This window comes from Panicum hallii, chromosome 9 (assembly GCF_002211085.1).
Source record: "Panicum hallii strain FIL2 chromosome 9, PHallii_v3.1, whole genome shotgun sequence".
Classification (NCBI taxonomy): Eukaryota; Viridiplantae; Streptophyta; class Magnoliopsida; order Poales; family Poaceae; genus Panicum; species Panicum hallii.
The window spans coordinates 62,922,098-62,943,802 of record NC_038050.1 but is presented as its reverse complement, the minus strand read 5'-3'; the positions used below and the strand labels follow the sequence as shown (position 1 = coordinate 62,943,802).

The following is a 21,705-nucleotide window of genomic DNA, read 5'->3' as shown; positions in this document are numbered from 1 at the left end:
AGGAAGAAAAGACCTTATTCTCCACAGGGAGTCCACCTCCGCCTCCACGCCACGCTTCGCCCGCTGACCCTACCCAACACGGCCACCGCCGCCGCCGCCGCGGCCGGCAAGCGCCATGCGGCCTTCCTCCCGCATACTCGCGGCGGGCCACCTCCTCCGCGTCTCCCGGCTTGAACCCTCCCAGACTGCCGCCGCCGCCGCCGGATTCCGGCGGCTGGACGGAGCCAGCAGGCCGGGCGTGCCGAAACCTCTCACCAACCCTCTCCTCGGACCCAACTGTGGCATCCCGCCCGGGAAAGGGGGCCTTTTTGGCCGCCTCGGCAGCTTCCTGCCAGTCTCTGCCTACCCGCCGCACGGCGCGCGGCTTGCCCGAGACACGGTAATCTGCGCTTACTACCGCATTTGTGATTGGTTGAATTATAGGCTGTTTAGAGGCCTTAGTGCGTGTCAGCATTTTTTTCTTGGCACAATACATATGCTGAAGTAGGCCTAGTGAGTAGTGACTAGTGAAATATTGGTAGTAAAACAGAGGGCAATAGTAATAGTGTTTCCTTAGTACCTTTTGCTGATAAAAGCACAAAGAAAATATTGGTGATGATCAGTGGGACCTGCTGTTTCGTCTCAGTTTTATTGTTAATGGTTTGCAAAAGGACATTTGTAAAAATTCAGTATTAGCCTTTGCTTCTATAAAGTAATCTCTATTGAGGTGCTTTCAGTATAGTTTGCAATTTGTTAGCTTATGATGATACTTTTGTGCTTAGTGCATCAAGGCACTAAACAAGGGCAAGTTTGACGTAGAGAAAAAGGAGTGTCACACCTAATGTTCTATTTGAACGGTATTAATTCCATTGAAAAAATTGGTAGTTTCTCACGGTTGGTCCAAGGGCCAAATTGCTGCCTTTTGTCTGTTGCCTTTCTAGGAATGTTTTTTTGAATTCTTATTTTGTGGTTCATGCTATATATGCAGAGAGGACATGCATTCTCCACATCTGCAAATGCTGTGACAGTTGGGAAGCCGGATAATGACAAGGTCCAGAAAGATGCTTCAAAAAAGGATGTCGATGAGCAGATAGCAGATTCCCAGATACTGAAAAACCTTGGGAAGTACTTATTGTTGAATGACAGCCCTGACTTCCGCTTCAGGCTTGTGTTGTCGCTTGGCCTATTAGTTGGTGCAAAGGTAAAGCGACTCCCTCCAATTCCAAATGCATGCCTGTTTGGACTTCTGCACAGTTTATGGTTGACGATAAAATGACTCTATGGTTTGTACTTACATTTGTAGAAGAGTAAGAAAGGCTAGATGGACATATATTTGAAATCTGAGGGAGTACTTGTTTGAAAATGGTAACCTTTATTTAGGCATGTGTGGTTTGATATTGCACCGCTCACGTTTAGTGAAGCCATTTGTTTCTCTTATCAGAGGCATTGATGAGCTAACTACACATTTGAGTTGCCTCTTTTCTAAGAAAATCAGCATTGACCTTTTGCATGAAATTTTCAACTTTCTTACCTGACCTTTTGCATTTGATATGAACACCAGGTTATAAATGTTCAAGTGCCTTTCTTGTTTAAGCTCGCTATCGATTGGCTTGCAGCCCTTGGTGGTGCTGAATCCTCACTGGCATCGTTCACAGAAACTAATGCCACCCTATTGGCTCTCTTTGCAAGCCCAGCAGCTGTGCTAATTGGTTATGGAATTGCACGATCAGGAGTGTCGGCCTGTACAGGTAAACACCTTTCCAAGCATTCCCGGATATCTTTCTTTTTTCCCTTTCTTGGAACGCATATAATTACCTTTCATTCTCCCTAAAATGGTCATTTCTGTGTTTCCAGAGCTTCGAAATGCTGTATTTTCTAAAGTGACCTTGAGAGCCATCCGTTCAGTATCTAGAATGGTAAATATTGGAACTTATTGTTTTCTTTTCACGCTGCAATGTTGATAATCTACAGTTTTTTGTAACTGTCCAGATGTTCCAACGCCGTGTGAATCTTTTCTGGAATAAAATGTATTGCTATGCAGTATTGTAGTTCTCCTATATATGTCTGTATTCATGAAATAACTACAGTTCCAGTTGTTGGTCGAGTAATGAACATGTTATTGAACTGATGCTTATATGCGTGTTGAAATATTTTGTTAGATGAAGATGTTTTGAAGACTACACATAATTCTTCCAAATTTTAATAGCATAATTGAAGCATCATCCTTTGATCTATCTCAGGCATCAGATACTTCTGATTATTTTCTATTATTGATGCTGAACACACAATTAAATGTTAAAATCATCCTTAATTTGTGGGCTCTTGGTATTGCAGGTATTTTCTCACTTGCATGAGCTTGATCTTCGTTATCATCTAAGGTACTTATAGGAAATGCTCCCTCCTATACTATTTTCTCAGTCTCTGGAAGGAAAAAATCATTTCATTTATTTAACTCATGATATATTTGAGAAAACATCAGACTCAAAAGTAGCATAGAAGATTACACAGGTAACATCAGAGAATTAGATATCTCGATTGCTTGACTACTGGTATGAAATTGGGGCGATGTTTCTTGGCAATGACAAAAACACCAGTCAAGGGACAGCTGACTGCACTATTTTCATAACAATAGTCCCATTTTACTCCCAGTGAGGAAGGGGGTAGTTCCCTAATAAACATCAGTGGAAACAAGTCTTAAGAATTCAGCACTGTTTGTTATATATACTCCTCCAGTCATGATAAAATGATGTTGGGACAGCAAATTAAACTAAACTTAGTTCAGTTTTGCTGTCCTAACATCATCCTATTATGACCGGCGGGAGTACCTTTTTTTAGAATTGATGCATACAAGGTGGAGAATATTTGAAGTCTTTCTTATGCTTCTTACTTGCTTCTGTGTTTCTAGCCGACAAACTGGTGCTCTAAATCGCATAATTGATCGAGGCAGCCGTGCAATAAATTACATTCTAACAGTGATGGTGTTCAATGTTGTGCCCACAATACTAGAGGTACCTATAATTTATTGTGTGTGAATGCTACGCTCCATTAGTTATGCATATTTCTCGTGATGTTGTTTCACTTTAGAAATATATGGCATTTTCCTTTTGGGCTTTTCTGTTACCTAAGCCTTGTGTTTTTGGTTCCCATTTACAGATTGGTATGGTCTCAAGCATACTTGCCTACAAGTTTGGTTCCACTTTTGCTTGGATTACTTCAGTTTCAGTTGCTACTTATATTGCTTTCACTTTGGCTGTCACACAGGTGCAAACACAATGCTATGCCATCAGATCTCTCAACATATTCTTGTTATCGCAACTGTTCAATTTATCTTTTTAATGATGTCGTCATGTGAAGTCTAATTGTGTTTTACTCTGTTTCTCATTGGTGTTCTTTTTTTAAAAAAAATATATTATTATGACAGTGGCGGACTAAATTCAGGACAGCCATGAATAAAGCTGATAACGCTTCCAGTACAGTGGCAGTTGACTCTCTTCTGAATTATGAGGTCACATCATGTCCATTACTCTGGTTTCTCCATCTTACCTTCTTTATTCTAGTTGTAACAAATTGTTGATCTTTCTTTGATTGCGTACAGACTGTGAAGTACTTCAACAATGAACAATTTGAAGTTGAGAAGTACGACAAATATTTAAGAAGTGAGTGCATATATTTCTTTCTTCTTGGTTGAAATGTAATCGTAGAGTAGGTGTACGCAACCAGATGTTCCTTAAACATTAGTTTCAGCATTTGAGGTTACATTGTGTTCATCTGTCTAAAATATTTTGCAAAAGTTGCTTAAAAAATATTTTGCTAAAGTCGATACAAAGTTGGTAATTGTTGACATGTATCAATTGCATCTTGATATGCTGAATGTGCTCCTAAAGGTAAAAAGGTTTCGAATTGAATTGTCGAATTGGTCTCTTTGATGAAAATTAAGGGTTCAGAATGCAGTTGTTGTTTTAGTGCTTAAACAAGACATCAAGTTATGTTTCATAGATCTGATGAATCCCAGCTGACTATTTTGTTAAAGAGATCTGATGTATTAATTATTTCGTAAAAAATCTTCTTAATATATTGATGCGCAGTTCTCCTGCGCGTTCGAGGAAAAAAAACTATTTTGTAAAGTGCTTAAACACTGGTACACATCATAAGTTGATTTTGTTATATAGATCTGATCTTTTAACTATTTTCATTATCATGTGGCCAGATTATGAGGATGCTGCATTGAAGACCCAAAGTAGCCTTGCCTACCTGAATTTTGGTCAAAACATTATCTTTAGCTCGGCTTTATCAACAGCAATGGTTTTGAGCTCATATGGAGTAATGAGTGGTGCTCTTACTGTGGGTGATTTGGTAACTATTTATCTCATCCATGTTCTATTTGTTTGCTATATCATGTGGTGTTACCGTGCATGTCTCACACTTTGAAATGACTAGTAACTCATTCATATCACCGGATGACTAGAAGATATGGAATTATGATAATAAAAATGAATTGTGAGCTATATCAATAATTTTTTTTAAAAACAAATGTTTAATTAAACCTTGATTTTATATGGCTTTAGTTGTCAATTTTGTCTCTAGTCATTGTTTTTCCTAAAACGTGCAAATCTCTAGTCATTTGCTAGTTGCTTTTGATTAATGTTGTGAATTCTTGGCAGGTCATGGTTAATGGACTTCTATTCCAGCTATCATTGCCTCTAAATTTTCTTGGGAGTGTGTATCGAGAATCTAGACAAAGCCTGATTGACATGAAGTCTATGTTTCAGTTGCTTGAGGTAAAGTTTTGTAGTTATACTGTTGAGCGTCTAAGGGCTTGTAGTTTCATTTCATTCTTAAGCCATGCTCTCTGATGCTTCAGACTTGCTGTTTTCATTTTCTTAGGAAAAACCTGGAATAATGGATGAGCCTCATGCACAACCTTTGCAATTCAAGGGAGGATGCATTGAATTCGAAAATGTCCATTTTGGGTAAGTCTTGTTCTTTAATAACTTGTTGAGAGGAGCAAAGTGCTTATATTCTTTCCTAAAAAACTATGCAAGTCTCAAACAACTAGCACGAAAGGCGCTTATTTTCTTCTAACCATTGACAACCATTGATTTTTTGGTGAGAAATATGGAAGCATTACAGCTGTCCTTAATCTGATCTGATTGAGAGTGAATATTTCCTTGCTGAAACCTATTTCAGAACTGAAATTGTAGTGATCAAACTATTTTTGGTCAGTTAAATTTTGTGATTCCTATGTTTATAGTCTCATAACTTAGAAGGTCAATATGGTGAAATGTCACCTGTTTATTTCTAACAAATTCCCATTGCCTAAGTCATTTTAGTAAACATCATTATATCAGATACACAGATGCCAATACACGAACATATTAGTCAACACAGAGCCTACAAACTTTAATTTCTAATTTCTCAGAAACAAGTTCTTATGCATGTGGGTAGGAGACTTCTATTATAATTAATTTAAGATAGAACATTGAGAAACCCATTGAAGTTATTTTCCTGTTTGGTAGAATTACACAAAAATGATCATAATTTGGTATATGGTGTGAACTACAATATATTGACATAAGGATGTATTTATTTATGATTCAGTTAATTGTTTGATTTATTACAGGTACGTACCAGAAAGGAAGATTCTTGATGGTGCTACTTTCACAGTACCTGCAGGACAGAGCGTGGCCATTGTCGGAACTAGTGGCAGCGGTATGGGAATATTTTTTTTATTTATCAAGTAATATCTAATGCATCTGTGGCCAGATGTAAAATTTGAAGGTTTCTATTGCTTATCATATGTTCACATTATACATCTGAAAACCTGTTTTGTTATTTTTTAATGAACTCATGTTGCACAGGAGTTCTGGTATTGAATTCTTATGATTTTGGATCCTAGTATTCATAGTTGGTAACAAAAGATAGTATTTATTAGGCTTCATTTGGTGTTGAGGTGGGTCACGACAATCTTGCTTGGTTGGAATCCTTGAAACTTTGGTTTTCAGATTATTTTTTTTCCTAATCTAAATTGCAAATGGCGATGTTGTATGTCAAACTACAAGACAAGTATGACATACAATAGTTGGGCCGCAGAATCAGCTAACCTTCATTTAATTTTCAAGTAAACTACAATATTTTTCATATCATTCTTAAAACTTTAAATATTAATCACAAACCACAAATTGGACCTCGTTTTGACTTACCAGAACTGTCCGGTATAAATGTCTTCATATATTTTATCAGCAATGAAATAGTATGGAGGAAGGGTCAGCACCAGACCTGTCTAGGACCCGCTCACTGTTCACACCAAGCCCAGACTGGGTTTGTTGCGTCATCCCATCCCACAAGGGAATAAATAAGGGTAAATTTTCTATATGCCATTGGCTAAAACTTTTATCCCTTGTCTGCCACCTAAAAAATTTGTATCCTGTGAATGCCATTGGCCATAAAAGTTAATCTCTTTTGTGCCATATTGACTACATTCCGATAGTTTTGACTAACAGAAATGTACAAAATGACCCATTTGCCCCTGCTGCTTAGATGGTTGTAAATCTCATCTGTCCCGTTTATGCCACCAATTGAAATTAAGGAATCTATATAAGAATATGGACACAATTTCCATCATAAGACCAATACAATAACTTCATGACCATTCCAGTGTTTTAAAAGTCACATAACATAGCTTTCTGACCCTCCCAAATACATAGACATCATCTAGTTTGCTCTACATACATCCATAATTTCTCCAAAATAAGAATAGAAGGCAATGTAGCAAATAGCGGGCTATAGCGGCGCTTTAGTGGCGCTATAGCGTCTGAAGGCCGCTCCCGCTACGCAAAGGCACTTTGTTCTGCTATTTCAGCTACAAGCGCTTTTGCTGCATTTAGCTGTGCTAATTGCCATAGCGGCGATAGGATTTTAGCGCCGCCTTTCTGTTTTGCTTACCGGTCTCGTGCAAATCATGCTGGCAGCGCTCATGCGGAAGGAGAGGAAAAGCGGAGAGGGCCAAGGCGGCGGCGCTCACATGGAAGGGGAGGAAATCGGCAGTGGCTTGCTGTGAGGCGAGGTAGGGAGTCGGCGAGGCGAGCACGGGCGCTGGCGGCAGTGGTCGACACAATGATGGTCCCGCGTTGCTCAAGGTAGTCACAGCGCACCCTGAGCAAGAAACGAAGGCGGCACAGCGAGCTCATGGCGTTCTCCAGGCAGGGAAGTGAGCCGTGGCCACCTCATCGTGCGAAGGCCAGCACCAGGCTGGGGAACGGGGATGTTAGCATCAGTGGTCAAACAGAGGGGGCTGGTGTAGCGGACACGCCAGCTGAAGGAGAAGGGGCAGGAGATAAGAATATAGGATAAGGATGAGTGGTGGCTGGTGGGTCCCACACAACGGAAGATTATTTTTTGCTGTAAGCTGCACGTTTTATTTTGATCGCTAAATTGCTTAGTGGCGCTATAGCGCCCGATATAGCTGCCATAGCAGCTGAAGATGGGCACCGCTAAATACAATAGCCCGTGATTTAAAACATTGATGGAAGGTCAAGTTCCCACATCCAAAATGCACTCCCTGTGCTCAGCATTTTTTAATACAGTCTTAATTACATTGAGTCCCTTTCCAGCATCAGTACATATGGCCAAGCCTATAGGATCTCCTATGCAGTCATGTAATTTTTCCATGAACCACTCCCAGTTCTCACTATCCTCACACTCCTTTATTGCAAACACAACTGGAAAGAGCCAGTTGTGCCCATCCACTGCACACACAGTAGCTAACTGCCCTCTGAACCTTCCAGTAAGAAATGTGCTACCTATGGAGTGGTATGGCCTGCAACCATTGAGGAATCCATCTACACAAGCCTTGAAAGCAACAAACATCCTTTTAAAGTGATGCAAGAATAGATTGATCCTTCAGACATAGGTGGATCATCTTTGTCATATGCAAATTTAGGTATGTCAGGCTGTTCGACCTCTTTTGCAACCCAGTCCTCATCATCATTGCCATCGACATCTTCAACTTCACAAGAACCATCTGTTTCCTCGACCTCTTCGCCCTCCTCGTCGTCGTTCTCCTCGCCCTCCTCCTCGCCCTCCTCCTCATCAAGGGCTTCCTCACCATACGATACTTCTTCATTGACTCCAACATGCTCAAACATTGGAAATGGGTTGTCCAGATAAGTATCAGTGGGAGGAACAATGGCAAGGCTTGGTTGGCTGGCAGGTGCTGGAATATCAGCTGGAGGAATCGCGACAACAGACATAGTTGGAGGATTTGATTGGCTGGTACAACCAATTTTGTCCAATGTGGGATCCATCCTGTAGATATGTTAGAGATTATACAAGGATCAATCAGCAATCTTTGTCCTATATACTACTATTTGATTGAAAAATACTAGTAATCTTTGGGAATAATTACAATGCACAGGTTTCACAGATTACAGAAAAGGAATCAGATGTCTCCTCTGATTGCTTTGAAAATTGATGTGTATGCTTTCTAATCACACCATAATTATATATAACAGGGCATTCAGATTGTTGTTGCCGCACATAAATGAGAAAGCAATGTGGTCCAACAGGTATACTGAATAAAGAAAGTAAGCTATATATAAAATTAGTGTACAGAAACATCAATGTTGGCTTGGCTCAGTACTCGCAAGAAAAGAAGAAGAAGAGAGAGAGAGAGACGTTGTGGTGGTGCGTGGAGTTGTGCCATGGCTGGGACTGCTCGTGCAAGGTGTGGATGCGCGTATCTGACGCGCCATGGGCTGGAAAAATTGGGCGTCGAAAAAATAGGCATGTGATGCGCCAGAGAGAGAGCAGCTGCCGACGAACTGAAATTATACCTCGACAGGAGCAGTGGGGGGTCGTTCTCGAGGTTGCCGGCGGGGCTCATCTAACCATACTGCAGCGGCAGCAGCTCCAGCCGGATTGGAATCGTGGCGTCGCGAGGAGGCAGCCCACGCAAGCCCCCCTTCCAGATCAGAGATGCAGTGCCGCCACCTCCTTCCTCACCGAGCGGACCATCCGCTCGTCGTCAATTTAGTGTGGCATGCTGTGAGCTGGATGGGGAGGAGGCTGCTTGTTTCGGTTTGGTCTGGAGCTGAGCCTAGGGTTTGCGTGCTCTCGCGGCTCGTGAGGAAGAAGACTGAGATGGGAATTGGGGATTGCATCTACGATTTTGGGGATGGTTGGGGCAGGGGTAGTGTTGGCATTTTGAACTTTTTCTAACGGTGGCTGCTAATGGAAGTGACTCTCATGGCACTAAATGGATTAGAATTTAAGACCAATGGCATATACGGGAGATATATTTTTTTGGTGGCAGATGCGGGAATAAGGTTTAGGCCAATGGTACATAAGGAATTTTGCCAATAAATAACAACTCAATCTGATCTAATCTAATCTCTAACACAACAAACCCACCCCGGACCTGGTGTGAACAGTGCACTAGCCCAAAGGAGGTCTTGGTGCTGACCTTCATCCATCACATGGGCCCTAATTTGCTGGACATTACACAGTATAAATTATGCCTTGACCAATACTTTCTTTCTTGTTTCCACCCCTTGTGTTCACGGTGAAGGATATGGTGTCCAGCAGTTGATGCATGCTACTAACCTTGGGGATATGCACATAATTTTTGGGTCCTGCTTGGTCTATCTTCTCTATTTGCTCACTGCTGAAGCTAGCAACTACCAGCTAGTGTTCAGCAAGTTATAAGCCTCTTATCTAAAAATGATGCTGAAACTCAACTTGTCCATTTTGATACCCAACTACTGTTAATTTTCAATTGGCATGGTTCTATATTTTATCTGTTTGAAATTTCTATGCTAAATCTTGCCGACAGTGATTAACAACAGGTAGCATCATTGTTTGTGTAGTGTCAGGGATATCTTTTTTATGCTTTAGTGTGAGGCCTTAAAACTTTTGTTATGTATAAGGGTTCCTTAACCGTACCTTTCTTATGCAGGGAAATCAACCATTCTTAGACTTCTGTTCAGATTTTTTGATTCGACATCAGGATCTGTAAGAATATAAAAGCATTAATCTTCTTTCTAATTTCATGTTAATCTAATCAATGCCCATCTCATGGTTTATTGACTTCGAGATACGTATATTGAAAATTCCATTCATCTGATCCCCCCCCCCCTGGTAGGTACGGATTGATGGGCAAGATATCCGAGGAGTGACACTAGACAGCCTTCGAAAATGTCTTGGTGTTGTACCTCAGGACACTGTAAGCCTTCTGATATGCATTAGTCAACGCTGCAGTTTTCAAACTATAGAGGAATTTGGAAATTGGATTTCTTTGTTAAGTTCTGTTTTATAATCCGGCCTTCCATGTACAATGGGAACTTCTTCTAGCTATTATTTGCGAACATCTTTGGATTATTTCTTTTACATTCAAACATGAGTTCAGTACTCCAATTTAGTTAAAAAATAAAATAGTAAAGCAACATTACTTCTGGGATTCCGGATTGTGGAATTTATTTAGCACAAGAGATTTCTAATAGCCAATGCATAAATATTTTGGTGTCCTTAACTCCATATGCATCTTTCTTCAACGTAGTGGATCACTAGCTATGTTGAAGGTTTTCTGTTAACACGTTTTCAGGGAATTGTGTCTATACATGTTAACATACGCCAATGGGCACTGTTCCAAGCCCAGCCAAGCTCACATTGTAGACATGAATGCAGGTACTTTTTAATGACACGATTAAGCATAATATACAGTATGGGCGGTTATCAGCAAAAGACGAGGAGGTACCTATTTTCTTCGACATTCTGAAGTGCATATAACATGATTATATGTTTTGTTTTGGAATGCTATAGTTTGTTTCCATGCAGGTCTATGATGCTGCCCGACGTGCTGCTATTCATGATACAATTATGAACTTCCCAGACAAGTATGACACAGTAGTAGGAGAACGAGGATTAAAGGTGAGACAACATATTGTAACATGCCAGATGAGGAGATGTGTTAACCTGTTCCACCGCCAAAATATCTAACAAATTGTGGCTTGTTGCAGCTAAGTGGTGGGGAGAAACAACGAGTGTCGATAGCTCGTGTATTCTTGAAGGAGCCCTCAATTCTGTGAGTGCCCCTTGCTTTTGTTTACTCCTTTTTCATTTGGATCTCAATGACCTGAGAAATGTGTCACTGTGTTTAATCTTTTAAGGAAGCCAATCTGTTATAAGCTCTGTTTATGTGCTTTTGTGAGAGTTCACGTAGTCACGTGATATGTCAAAGTCGGTCCTGCTTAATGCATTAGAACTAATTTCAGATTTCTCACAGTAAATGTTTTTGCAAATAATAGGCTTATCCAATGACCCTTTTTTCTTGGTATTTTTTTTTCTTCTTCTGAATTATGTCAGATTATGTGATGAAGCAACAAGTGCTCTTGATAGCACTACTGAAGCCTCAATTTTGAACTCTCTGAAATCTTTATCCGTTGGCCGAACATCAATCTTTATTGCTCATCGACTCACAACTGCAATGCAGTGTGATCAGGTATGCTTTTGCAACTTCTCAAGATTCAAGAAACCTCAGTACTCTTTGAACTCATCTATTTTCCAGACTATAACTACAATGCTTCCCAGTACACTCTAGAGTGGCAACTGCTTGTTGGTTTCATCTTTTCTCTGATATTTTGATGAGCCCTGTTTCAAATTTGAACTTTCAGATAATTGTATTGGAGAATGGGAAGGTAATAGAACAAGGACCTCATGATGTTCTTCTGTCAATGGGTGGGCGATACGCAGAATTGTGGTTTCAGCAGAACAACAGTGATGCCGTTGACCCTGCTGCAGTTAACCTAGAGGTTTGATTGACGGTGTATACTTTTCCTTTGTGCAAGGGAAAACAGTCCTGTAACTGAGAGGGGAGCAGGTTTCAACTTATCTGCGCCTTGTAAATGGAGTAGGATTTTAGATATGTGGGGACATAAACTTACAGTTTAGGAGAGAGAGCTCCATTCCAAGATAGCCCGGGCGATTCTTTTCCCCCTTTGAGATTATCATATTATATAGACAATACCAGCTGTTTTTTTTCATGGCAATGAACATTTCTGTAGCACAAGGAATAAGCCTGGTAAATATTTACTCGTCTCAGCTCAATTACCATTTTGGTACAGATGCTGTTACTGTGTACACGTATTACTGATATATTCTCATTTCTTGCTACAACTTACGAGCCCAAAAAGAATAGAAAAAGTTCATTTTACTCCTCTCAACAATTCACTTTATCCACTTAATTCTCTAAACAAATTTAGGCTCAAGTTACTACCTCAAACTATTTCAATTGGTCTAATCTACCCTCTAATGAGATTTCTCTTTTTTATTTCTCCACTTACAAGTTGAATTTGAACTTTAAATTTTGCATTGTAACTTATAATATGATGCTCTATGCTATAAAAATATATAATAATTTTTTTCATGTATATTTTTCGTGCAGAATTGTATTTTTTGATAAATTTTGTGTTAAATGTTTTGAAATTATGAAAATAATCATGAAAAATTCTTAATGTATTTTTTAACATATGACATCATGTTCTTTATCCACACACAAAATGTGACCTTAAAATTCAATTCGTATGCGGAGAAAAAAAGAGAAATATTATTAGAGAGTATATTGGACTAATTGGAATTGTTGGGGGAGCAAATTAAGCCTAAATTTTGCTCAGGGGATTAAGCGGATAAAGTGAATTGTTGAAGGGAGTAAAATAGATTTTTTTCAGAAAAAAATATAATTTCCTGAAAATATTTGCTTGCCATCCGGTCAAATTCAAACACTCTAATAGCAATTTTACGCCAACAATTGGCTGGTCGTTATCAGCTTGTTCTGGCATCGTTCGTGTTTCAGTTTCTCAAGCCTGGCTTCCACACGCCTGTACAAGTAGACATTGTTACAGTTTTTCTCCTTTTTTAGAGAGAGAACTGTTACAGTAAAAGCTCTCTTTGGATTTGCAAAAGCGTGCAAATTCATTCCGCTTGCACCCAGCAAAAGCTGCAAGTCAGCATCGCAGCAAAACGTGTGTTGTAATACTACACGGATGGCAACTATATGCAACGTAAAACGGACCCCAGTGTAGTATCATGCCACCTAAGCATTGCATCAAGTGATATGGTTGTGATTCATGATGGCTCAGGGCCTCTTAATTTGAGTTAAACCTGACCATAACCTGCCGTAACACCTCAGTGCACAGCTGTTTGTGTGCTGTTGCCATGAGGCCAACTGTTTCTTACCCTGACGCGTTGGGATACTACATGGTGTGGTCACTCTTGCCTAGTACTCCTACTAGGATTCCAATTTTGTTGAAGAAAAATGCTCACAAAAGCTCTTACAAGCATGCTCACAATATCCGAAGTTATTTGGGATACTCCTCACAGCTTTTGCTGCATTCCTCCTATCTATAATCTGTCATCCCAAAAGTGCAGGTCTTAAAGGCCTAGAATATCATGGCATTCCGGTGCCCCTCTAGCCCAGTAAAAGTTTCCATCTCAGGATGAATACCAACATACATGAGCTACCAGCTGTAAAATTGAAACCTCTTCTCCATCTTCCAACATAAGAGCAGAAAATTTCAACCGCAGATGCATTGCCAGCATCGTAGGCTCATTGCCCTCTCTGTCCCTTGTTTTTGTTCTAAGCAGCAAGGAAGAGGAATAGGTACCAGAGATGTCTGGAAAAGGGAAGAGGCGAAGCGCTAGATTGCTGAAGCTGGAGGAGAAGAACGACGGCGACTCCGCCGGCGTCTGCCTCCTTGATCCCTGGCAGATAATCCGGAACAGCATTTCCGGCTTGAGCGTGCGAGGGAAGAGAAAAAGGAATGAAGAAATCCAGGTAAATTGTGTAGGCCGCCATTGGGTGCTTCCAAGTTCCAACTCTCTTCATACGTTCCAAGTTCTCATCTGCCGGGCGATCTTTTTCAGCAATTGCAGGGGGAAGCTTCATGTAGCCACCAGCAACCATTAGATGCACCCAGTAGCAGTACGTTTTGTGTTTCTTTTATTACCTCAGTATTTGTGGTGTTGCCTGCAGCAGTCATGTGAATTCTTTCTTATGATTTCGTTTCAGATAACTCGACAAGCCAAAGCTCAGTGGGGCAAATCATCGAGTACATCCTTGACGAGTTGGAGCTGTAGTCTTTGGGCTCTCTCTTCTTTTGGCTTGTTCATCAGCCATCACCTTGTTTCCTATTAAGTGTTAAGATTTATACACGTATGTATCTTCATCTTTTTCAGGAGAGATCGGCATGAGTTGTTTGCGATGCCTGATGACATCCAGGTGAGAAATGAGGCGATGCATCTGAATCATTTGTGTAGATTGAGAGAAAGGCTGAAACATGAACAAGTCGTACTTTTTATTAGGCACCTATTTCTTGTTTCATGCGACAGACTGAAACTTCAATGTGTTACTACTGCAGGTGACTGATTATGCAGAGCGAGTGAGCAGGCCCGGCGACTTCGCAACATTAAGGCAGAAGAACAAGGATGGCATGTACAAGGCACTAGAGCAGTTTGAGGTCCGTTTCTTGTTGCATCCTTGGGATTGAATTTGTACCTCTGGTTTCATGATCTTCATTTCTCTACGCGATCGCAGAGCGATGTTTACGTGGTGTTCCAGAGAGCAATAACGATGAACGGCCAGGACACCGTGCCTTTCAGAGAGGTTCATCGTTCACCTAGCTTCCATGTCACACTCCTACATGCATGGACACAGTGGTTACTATTTACCTTCACATTGCTCATTGCATTAAGCCAGGAGCAGTGTTTCCTTGATCTATGCAGGCGATGTCACTGCTAGATCAAGCCAAGCAGGTGTTCATGTCCCTGAAGAACAACCAGATGTACTCGGTGGCGGAGCTCGCGGCATGGCGCCAGAGGCACCTGGACCAGCTGCAGCAGCCGATCACGCCGGAGGGAAGAGAGGGGGCCAACAGGGGCCCTTCGCGCCACGCAGCTGCTGCGCCGCTGCAGCCGTCCGCCACCACGCCGAGGAAGAAGAGCGCCGGCGAGACGAGGAAGCAGGAGAGCGCCAGCACCGGCGCCGGCGGCAGCACTCCGGAGAACCAGAGAGCGAGGCAGCGAGGCGCCAAGGAGATCAGCAAGGGCACGCAGCCGGGAAAGAAGGCGAGAAAAGGTATTGAAGCGTAAGCTAGCGCTGTTTCATTCTGTCGCTTAATTATATGTATGTAGCTGAGACGCGGTTCGCCGGAGATGCAGCAACGACGGCGGGCGTTGGCGGTGCCGGCTTGGTGCCGCGAAGGAGGCTGACGTACAATGAAGGTGCCGGAGCCGATCAAGGCTGGCGGCCCATGGCGATGCCTGTCTTCCAAGGCCGGCACGTTACCGTCAATACTGTAAGACTCACTTGGCCACTTGTGTTCCAAATGAGTTTATTCTTCTTCTAAGCGTACTTTGAGAATTTGAATGGCTTTCATGATCGCAACTTCTCCTGTTCATATTCAAATCCAAACTGAACTTGGTGCAAATTGTTCAGCAGCCGCAGGAGCACACCTACCGCGACAGCCTGCACGGGTTCGTGCGGCACGCGGGGCTCAAGGCGCGAGTGGCCGCCGAGTTCAGGACGCTCGAGTGCGTCGCGCGCGCCAGGCACAGCCCCGCGCCGCAATGCTGGAGCGGCTTCTCTCCCAGCGCCGGCTTCCTCCCGCCGTCGCCCCGTCCCCTGGGCACCGCCGCCACGGAGGCGATCCCAGCGCGGCCGTCGTCGGCCGCCGACCTGGCGGCGGCACCCGAGTGCAAGCTGGAGACGGACGAGGTGCTCAAGCTCTTCGTGCTCATGGGCACGCCCGCCGCGTTCTTGGATAGAGCCAAGAAGATGTTCGGCGCCGACGGGCGCGAGGAGACAGCAAGAAAGGAGGGGCAAGCAACCAAGGTTGCCGACGACGCCAGGGCTGGCGCGGCGGCAGCGACCGAGACCGGGCAGAAAAGCGGCGCGAGCGTGCCATCGGCCGCCGCGTGCGGGCCGTTCGCGGCGCCCAAGCTGGTCCCCGGCCGGCTGGGCTTCGGCCAGTTCGCCGGCTCTTCAAGGCAGCCGTTCAAGCTGAAGTCGAAGCCTTCGACGTCGTCGAGTGCTGCCGGCAAGGAGAAAATTTCGTGAATAAAAAGGCAGCTATAGCTGCCGTCCTTTGTTATCTGTCTCTGTCGATCAGAATCTTGTCTCTTCAACTTGAAGAAAGATAGACAATAATTCGATGATTTAGCTTCGATATTTTGTTTTGAAATGGATCTGTGATCGCACCCAAACATACTACTGATCAGCGATCCAAGAACTTGAAATGTAGGCAAGTTACCCATAAGAGAACTTTCAGATTTTTCAAGTTTGGCTGAGGAGCAGATCAGATATAAAATAGTTCATGCATTACTGTTCGCAAACAGTTCAGAAGTTACATAATTATTGCTTTTATCAACACGGAGCTTATTATAAGAGTCTTCTCCTTCCCGACGCCATACCTATCAAAGCATTGCACGGCAGTAAATCTCATTTCCACCTACAGACAAGGTTTTCTGCATTAGCTCACTTTGAGAGGCTGGCCGTGCAACAGAGGAGTGGCATCCTCATGGGTATCAACCTTTCCAGTTATCTTTGATCTTCCTGACCTCTCTCAGTGCTTCAACTGGAGACTTGGCACTGAACTTCGCCTGCAAAGTCGATAGGATAATCAAATAAGGAACTTGGTCAAAATCTAGGAATCTTTTACTCCTGCCACTAATAGTTATGATTGGCAACGAAATAAATTTCTTAAATGTCCTTCAACTTTACATGATGTTACCCGTTTCCATACATGAACATGGGCAGCAGTACAGGAAAACTGAGTGTTTCAGGTAAGCAGATTCACCTGTATTTCTGGTAGATCGACACGCATGAAGGTATTGATCTCAAACTCATCTCCTATAGTTGAGGGAACTGTAGGCTGATTTGCTTCACGCTGCTTTTCAGCCCATTCCAGTTTCTGTTTCATCTTCTCATTCTCTGGCTCGAGTGTCAGCATGAACTTTAGGCTCTTCACAGTGTACTGGAAGTCAACATGCAACAGGTAAGAGCATGGTATGTATCTAACACGCCAATTAGTATACCATATTAAGAAAAGATAACCAAAATGATCGAATATTGCTGGTTATTTTCTTCTCATTAAGGTTGTTATGATGCATGTACCACTCAAGTTTCCAGCATATTTTACAAGTGAAGTTCAAAAGGAACTCAAAATTCAGCAAAGGGAATAACAAAGAACAGGAAGTTCCTGTTATCAAGCTAGAACCGAAATGGGAAGGCAATGAGCCGAGCAACTAATGAACGTATATGCTATATCTATATAATTCTTAAAAATTAGTGAGAACAAAAGGAAGCCCAAGAGAACATCAATTCATTATATTATGCCATTGCTACCGGATTCCGCTCTGAGGAACACAAATCATTAAAAAAACAATCGAGCAATTATAGAATCTAGAAACTACAATAAAATACATCTGATAAATCAATGGACAATCTAGAAACTACCTACTACTACTACTAAGAGAACAAAACATAAAATGAAAGTAAAAGTGTAAAACTGTACATGCCCTTCAATCACCGATAATAAAATACTGAACATAGTTATTTATATACCATACAGATTCAATGACATTCAGGTTCCTCCAGAATGAAAGCCTAGCCTTATGGGATGACTGGAAGACTCCGATCTGGAAACAAGAGATCATACCTCATGCCCACAGTAAACTCGAGTTGACTTTGGCAGCGAGCCCAGTGTAACAATAAGGGACTGGTACATTTGCTCTGCAGTACCCTCAAAAAACCTTCCACAACCAGCAATGAACTGTATTTTTTTTATATAAAAAGAAGGTTAGCATACAAAGATGAAAGGATCCATCAGTGTAAACCAGATGAATATACTAACCAAAGTGTCTCCAGTGAAGACTGCTGGATCTTCCCCCTCTTTACTAGTAACATAGTAGCTAATATGACCTTTTGTGTGACTGTTGAAGAAAGAAAATGACAGGGAACAGAAAATCAAATTATCAACAAGCTTCTACTAAGCAAACACATATAAAATGCTTACAGATAATTCAAGTGAGGATTTATCAATGAGCTCAACTAAGTCTTTTAAGTAGCATTCATGACGTGTTTGTGCCACCCTCAGCTGCAGGCAGGTTCCTTAGATAGAAAAGAGCCTCCAAAACAGAAAGGCATCATTTTTCTTAAAGTGGACCTGGCACTGGATGTTATACTAAATTCACAATTTCAAAGGGCTCTTATTTGGCAGTTATAACTTTTTGTAAATAAATCGGCCTTACTCAGGAGGCGACTGTTTCTGTTATATCATAAACAGGGAAGTGAAACTTACAAGACAAAAGAACATCATAGTTAATAGCATACCAAGGAGTGTGTAGGCATAGTATCTCAATGTCCTTCCCAAGTGACAACTTTGTTCCATTCTCCACCTGATCAGTGCAGCCTTTCACATTGTCCAGGGATCCTCCAAAGACCTTTATCCCTGGCACCTGCAGCTTCATCTTCTCATTGCCACCAGCATGATCCCTAGAAGCATAAAATCAGTTGGACCGTTTATTAATTATATAGTAGACAATTGCCAATGAAGTTCACCAACATCTGTCCATTTTTAGTTCACATCTAGTAGTTTGCATGTTCTGCCACATGATAATTATTTTTAAAGCATTGACCTTTTTTGCCTATCTATCTGAGATTGTAGTGGGATATTTGCACTTTTAGAACTGTGAGCAGGAGAAATCCACCATTCCATTAAAGAGATGAAAGAATCACATAAGTCCACTTCACACTAGAGGTTACATCACAGAGGAGTGGTGAAAAGGTCTACTCCTCAGAAATCTAAAAAGCATCTTGTAAATTTATAGTGGAAACAGACTACTGTAACAACGGATTTACAACCAAGCCTAAGCGCACGTCATATATGTCGAGAACTTCCATTTTATAATCACCCACACTTCCAGTCACGATGCTGGAAGCTGGTTTCTTCATTTATTAAAATTGCACTTTCCGATATAGCAGTGAACAAGAAGCTGCAATTCCTGCTCACTGCAGCTTCTGCTGCGGCTGTGGCTGCTTGGCTGGCTGCAGCTGCAGCAGCTACTCCAGGCACTGCAGCTAGTGGCCAGCAGAGCTGCAGCCGCAGCTGCAGCAGAAGCGGCTTGCTGAGCATAATCGATGCAGTATCTCACATAGTTCTGTTCTACTTGGTCGGTCCATATAGCAATTAAACTGAGAGAATTGAAAATCTCAAGTTGGCAAGGTCCATCTATTGAATTCCTATGTGCATATTGCAGTCAGCAAACCCTTACAGCAATTATGCAATAACCAGATCAATTTAGAGTGGACCAGTGGCACTAACCTGACCTAATAGCTAGCAATTAATGTTTAATGTGAAGCCCTTTTGTGACTCAACTCATAACAAGATGATGTTCAATAACTCTGGGAAGCAAGAAGCAGGATGTTCTAACACTAGCAAGTAGCCAAGTACTGAACCCCCAAAAGAGCTGGACGCACGACTAGGAGGTGATGGTATACCAGTGGTGGTGGGTGGTGAGGACGCAGTCGACGGAGGCGCCGACCTCGCTGGCCGCCTTGAGAACCTTCTCCGGCTCCACCGGGTCAACGGCCGCCGCCTTCTTGGTGCTGTCATCCACGATTCTTGGAAAAAGAAAATAAAACAGATAGCAATCCAGAACTTTTTTTTGAAAGACGCAATCAAGAACTAATGACTTCGAACTAATCGCTGAAAGAATAGGGCAAACAAGCGACGCAGGCCGATTCGTACAGGTAGGCATAGTTGTCCTCTAGGCAAGGTACAGGAATGATCTTCATCTGCGGATTCCTCTTGGATTTCTTCTCTTCAAGCGAAATCTCTGGATACCGAAGCGAACCACCGAGGAGTTAGTGGATGATACAGAAGGTTTAAGAAATGGAGCAAGGGGACGAAGCCGACCGCTTTAGCCGGCAGCGGTGGAGGGAGGCCTTGGGTTAGGTGGTCATCCACCCCGACGGCCACCCCGCCGGGCCTGCCGGGGTGAAACGGCCCAGCCCAATGCTATGTTGCTATCTTCTCTTTATACGAAAGCTGCATCAAAAGAGGCCCTTTCCCGGCAACTTTGCAAAAAACACCCTCAACTTTTACAAAAATCAACCCAAAGTTCACCCTTCTCTTACAGGTAATTATTCGGTAAAGCCCTCAACTTTTTCCCATCAACCCACAGTCCAACCTTCCAGTTTTAGGAAACTTTACAAATAAAACCTTGATTTTTTGTTGAATCAGCCCTCAATCCTAGTCCTCTCTCAGCAAAGTTTTCAGAAAAACCCTCAAATTTTAATTAAACCAAATCACAACCCGTTACATTCGTTATTTCTACACGAGCAACGTTATATGTATAATTTGAACACCAAAACACGTCGAAATCAAAAGTTATTCAATATAAAACTTGATCTAAAATTTAAAACTATAACTTTATTATAGAGTAAATTTTAAAATTCAAAACGCTTTCACATTTCGTTTGCATAAATACTTACATACAACTCGTTGTATCTAAAATTTGGACACTAAAACATCTTCAAATCAAAAAATAATCAATATAAAAGTTGCTTAGAATTTTAAAATCTACATTTTTACTGTATAGTAAAAAATTTAAATTCAAACGCTTCTAAAAAAATCAAATACAAAAATTGCTCAAAATTTTAAAACCTAAAGTTTTGCTATATAAAAAATTGTAAATTCAAAATATTTTCATAATTCATTCAATATAACATCTTATTTTGCTAAACATATAATATTATTTTACTGTTCTTCTATAGTTTCTCATGCGACCTCCACAATAACGCGACATGTTTTAATATAACCACTACTTTCTTAAAAAACATCATGTCTATTAATTGCCTCATGATTTCGCAAATACATTAAGTATCCGACTAATGTGCTCCAACTTTCCTATTAAATTATTTTACCCCTTCTTCCACCATAATAAATATAGCAACAAATGTCGTACCTCCATTTCGATACCCAAAATAATATACTAGCGTCACGACAATAGAATGCTAAAAATATATACCAAATGCAACAGCGGGCAGACCATGGCACCTATGTGAAAATAACAAAATGATGAATTTATCTTAACTACGTTGCTTTTTTTTTTTACATTTACCTGTATACAACTACTACTACATGAATAACCTAAATTCCGCATCAACTACGATACTACGACGTGGGATACGGACCCCACGCGGCAAAGACGCGGGCCTTTCTAGTATCTTCTGAATTTAGCGTACTCCCTCATTTTCTTTTCTTTTCTAATATCAGAATTTTCAAACAGTTCCGAACGTGTGAGGAAAGACCTCAAAAGTTCTATCCAGAAGATAAACAAAGCAATTTAAGAAAAGTTTCAACAGAGTCTTTCAAAAGATTTTAAAAAAATATGTAGAAACTTTTTTAAAAAATGTGATAAAATTCTAAGGAAAATTTTTCAAAGGAATTTTGAATAACTAGCAAAAATATAAATTGCCTGGCTAAAACCTAGCAAAAATGAGTGTGAGATTAGAGAGGAAATGAAACCTTTTTAAAAAGAAGAATGTGAAGGGGAAGAGGAAACTTTCTTTTTCAATCAGAATTGGGTTAGGTGGCGAGAACATGTTGATGTCATGTGTGAAAAGAAAAGGATAGCTAACTATCCACACCGTTCGTGAGCACGAGAAGTAACACA

At 41.5% G+C, this 21,705-nt stretch overlaps 2 protein-coding genes across 3 annotated transcripts; one reads left to right on the top strand and one right to left on the bottom strand.

The window, feature by feature from the left end:
• LOC112874703 (ABC transporter B family member 25, mitochondrial) lies at positions 1-12,094 on the top strand. The gene is made up of 20 exons (XM_025938182.1): positions 1-379; positions 968-1,180; positions 1,541-1,727; positions 1,834-1,895; positions 2,314-2,357; positions 2,885-2,987; positions 3,133-3,240; positions 3,401-3,484; positions 3,575-3,635; positions 4,187-4,332; positions 4,641-4,757; positions 4,864-4,949; positions 5,600-5,688; positions 9,932-9,987; positions 10,118-10,198; positions 10,660-10,725; positions 10,810-10,902; positions 10,992-11,056; positions 11,338-11,473; positions 11,646-12,094. Exons 1-20 carry the CDS (start codon positions 116-118, stop codon positions 11,787-11,789), a joined length of 2,205 nt encoding a protein of 734 aa, XP_025793967.1. The 5' UTR covers positions 1-115; the 3' UTR covers positions 11,790-12,094.
• A 4,211-nt stretch (positions 12,095-16,305) lies between these two features.
• On the bottom strand, positions 16,306-19,983 carry LOC112876423 (hydroxyacylglutathione hydrolase cytoplasmic). 2 transcript variants are annotated; one of them, XM_025940528.1, is made up of 8 exons: positions 19,776-19,983; positions 19,526-19,648; positions 18,359-18,520; positions 17,880-17,958; positions 17,685-17,798; positions 16,824-17,000; positions 16,557-16,626; positions 16,312-16,475 (listed from the first exon to the last, which is right to left on the bottom strand). In XM_025940528.1, the coding sequence occupies exons 1-8, from the start codon at positions 19,820-19,822 to the stop codon at positions 16,441-16,443; spliced, it is 807 nt and encodes a 268-aa protein (XP_025796313.1). In that variant the 5' UTR covers positions 19,823-19,983; the 3' UTR covers positions 16,312-16,440. The 2 variants fall into 2 exon arrangements, with proteins under 2 accessions (XP_025796314.1, XP_025796313.1); XM_025940529.1 differs by having other exon boundaries at positions 16,306-16,626; positions 19,776-19,969.
• Between the last annotated feature and the right edge of the window lie 1,722 nt (positions 19,984-21,705).

Coding starts and splice junctions, on each gene's coding strand:
- LOC112876423 (XM_025940528.1), bottom strand. CDS start 19,822: ATGAAGATCATTCCTGTACCTTGCCTAGAGGACAACTATGCCTACCT. Junction 17,959..18,358: donor CTATGCCTACACACTCCTTG/GTATGCTATTAA, acceptor TTTCTTCAACAG/TCACACAAAAGGTCATATTA. Junction 17,799..17,879: donor TCTTCACTGGAGACACTTTG/GTTAGTATATTC, acceptor AAAAAAATACAG/TTCATTGCTGGTTGTGGAAG.
- LOC112874703 (XM_025938182.1), top strand. CDS start 116: ATGCGGCCTTCCTCCCGCATACTCGCGGCGGGCCACCTCCTCCGCGTC. Junction 9,988..10,117: donor TTGATTCGACATCAGGATCT/GTAAGAATATAA, acceptor CCCCCCTGGTAG/GTACGGATTGATGGGCAAGA. Junction 11,057..11,337: donor TTGAAGGAGCCCTCAATTCT/GTGAGTGCCCCT, acceptor GAATTATGTCAG/ATTATGTGATGAAGCAACAA.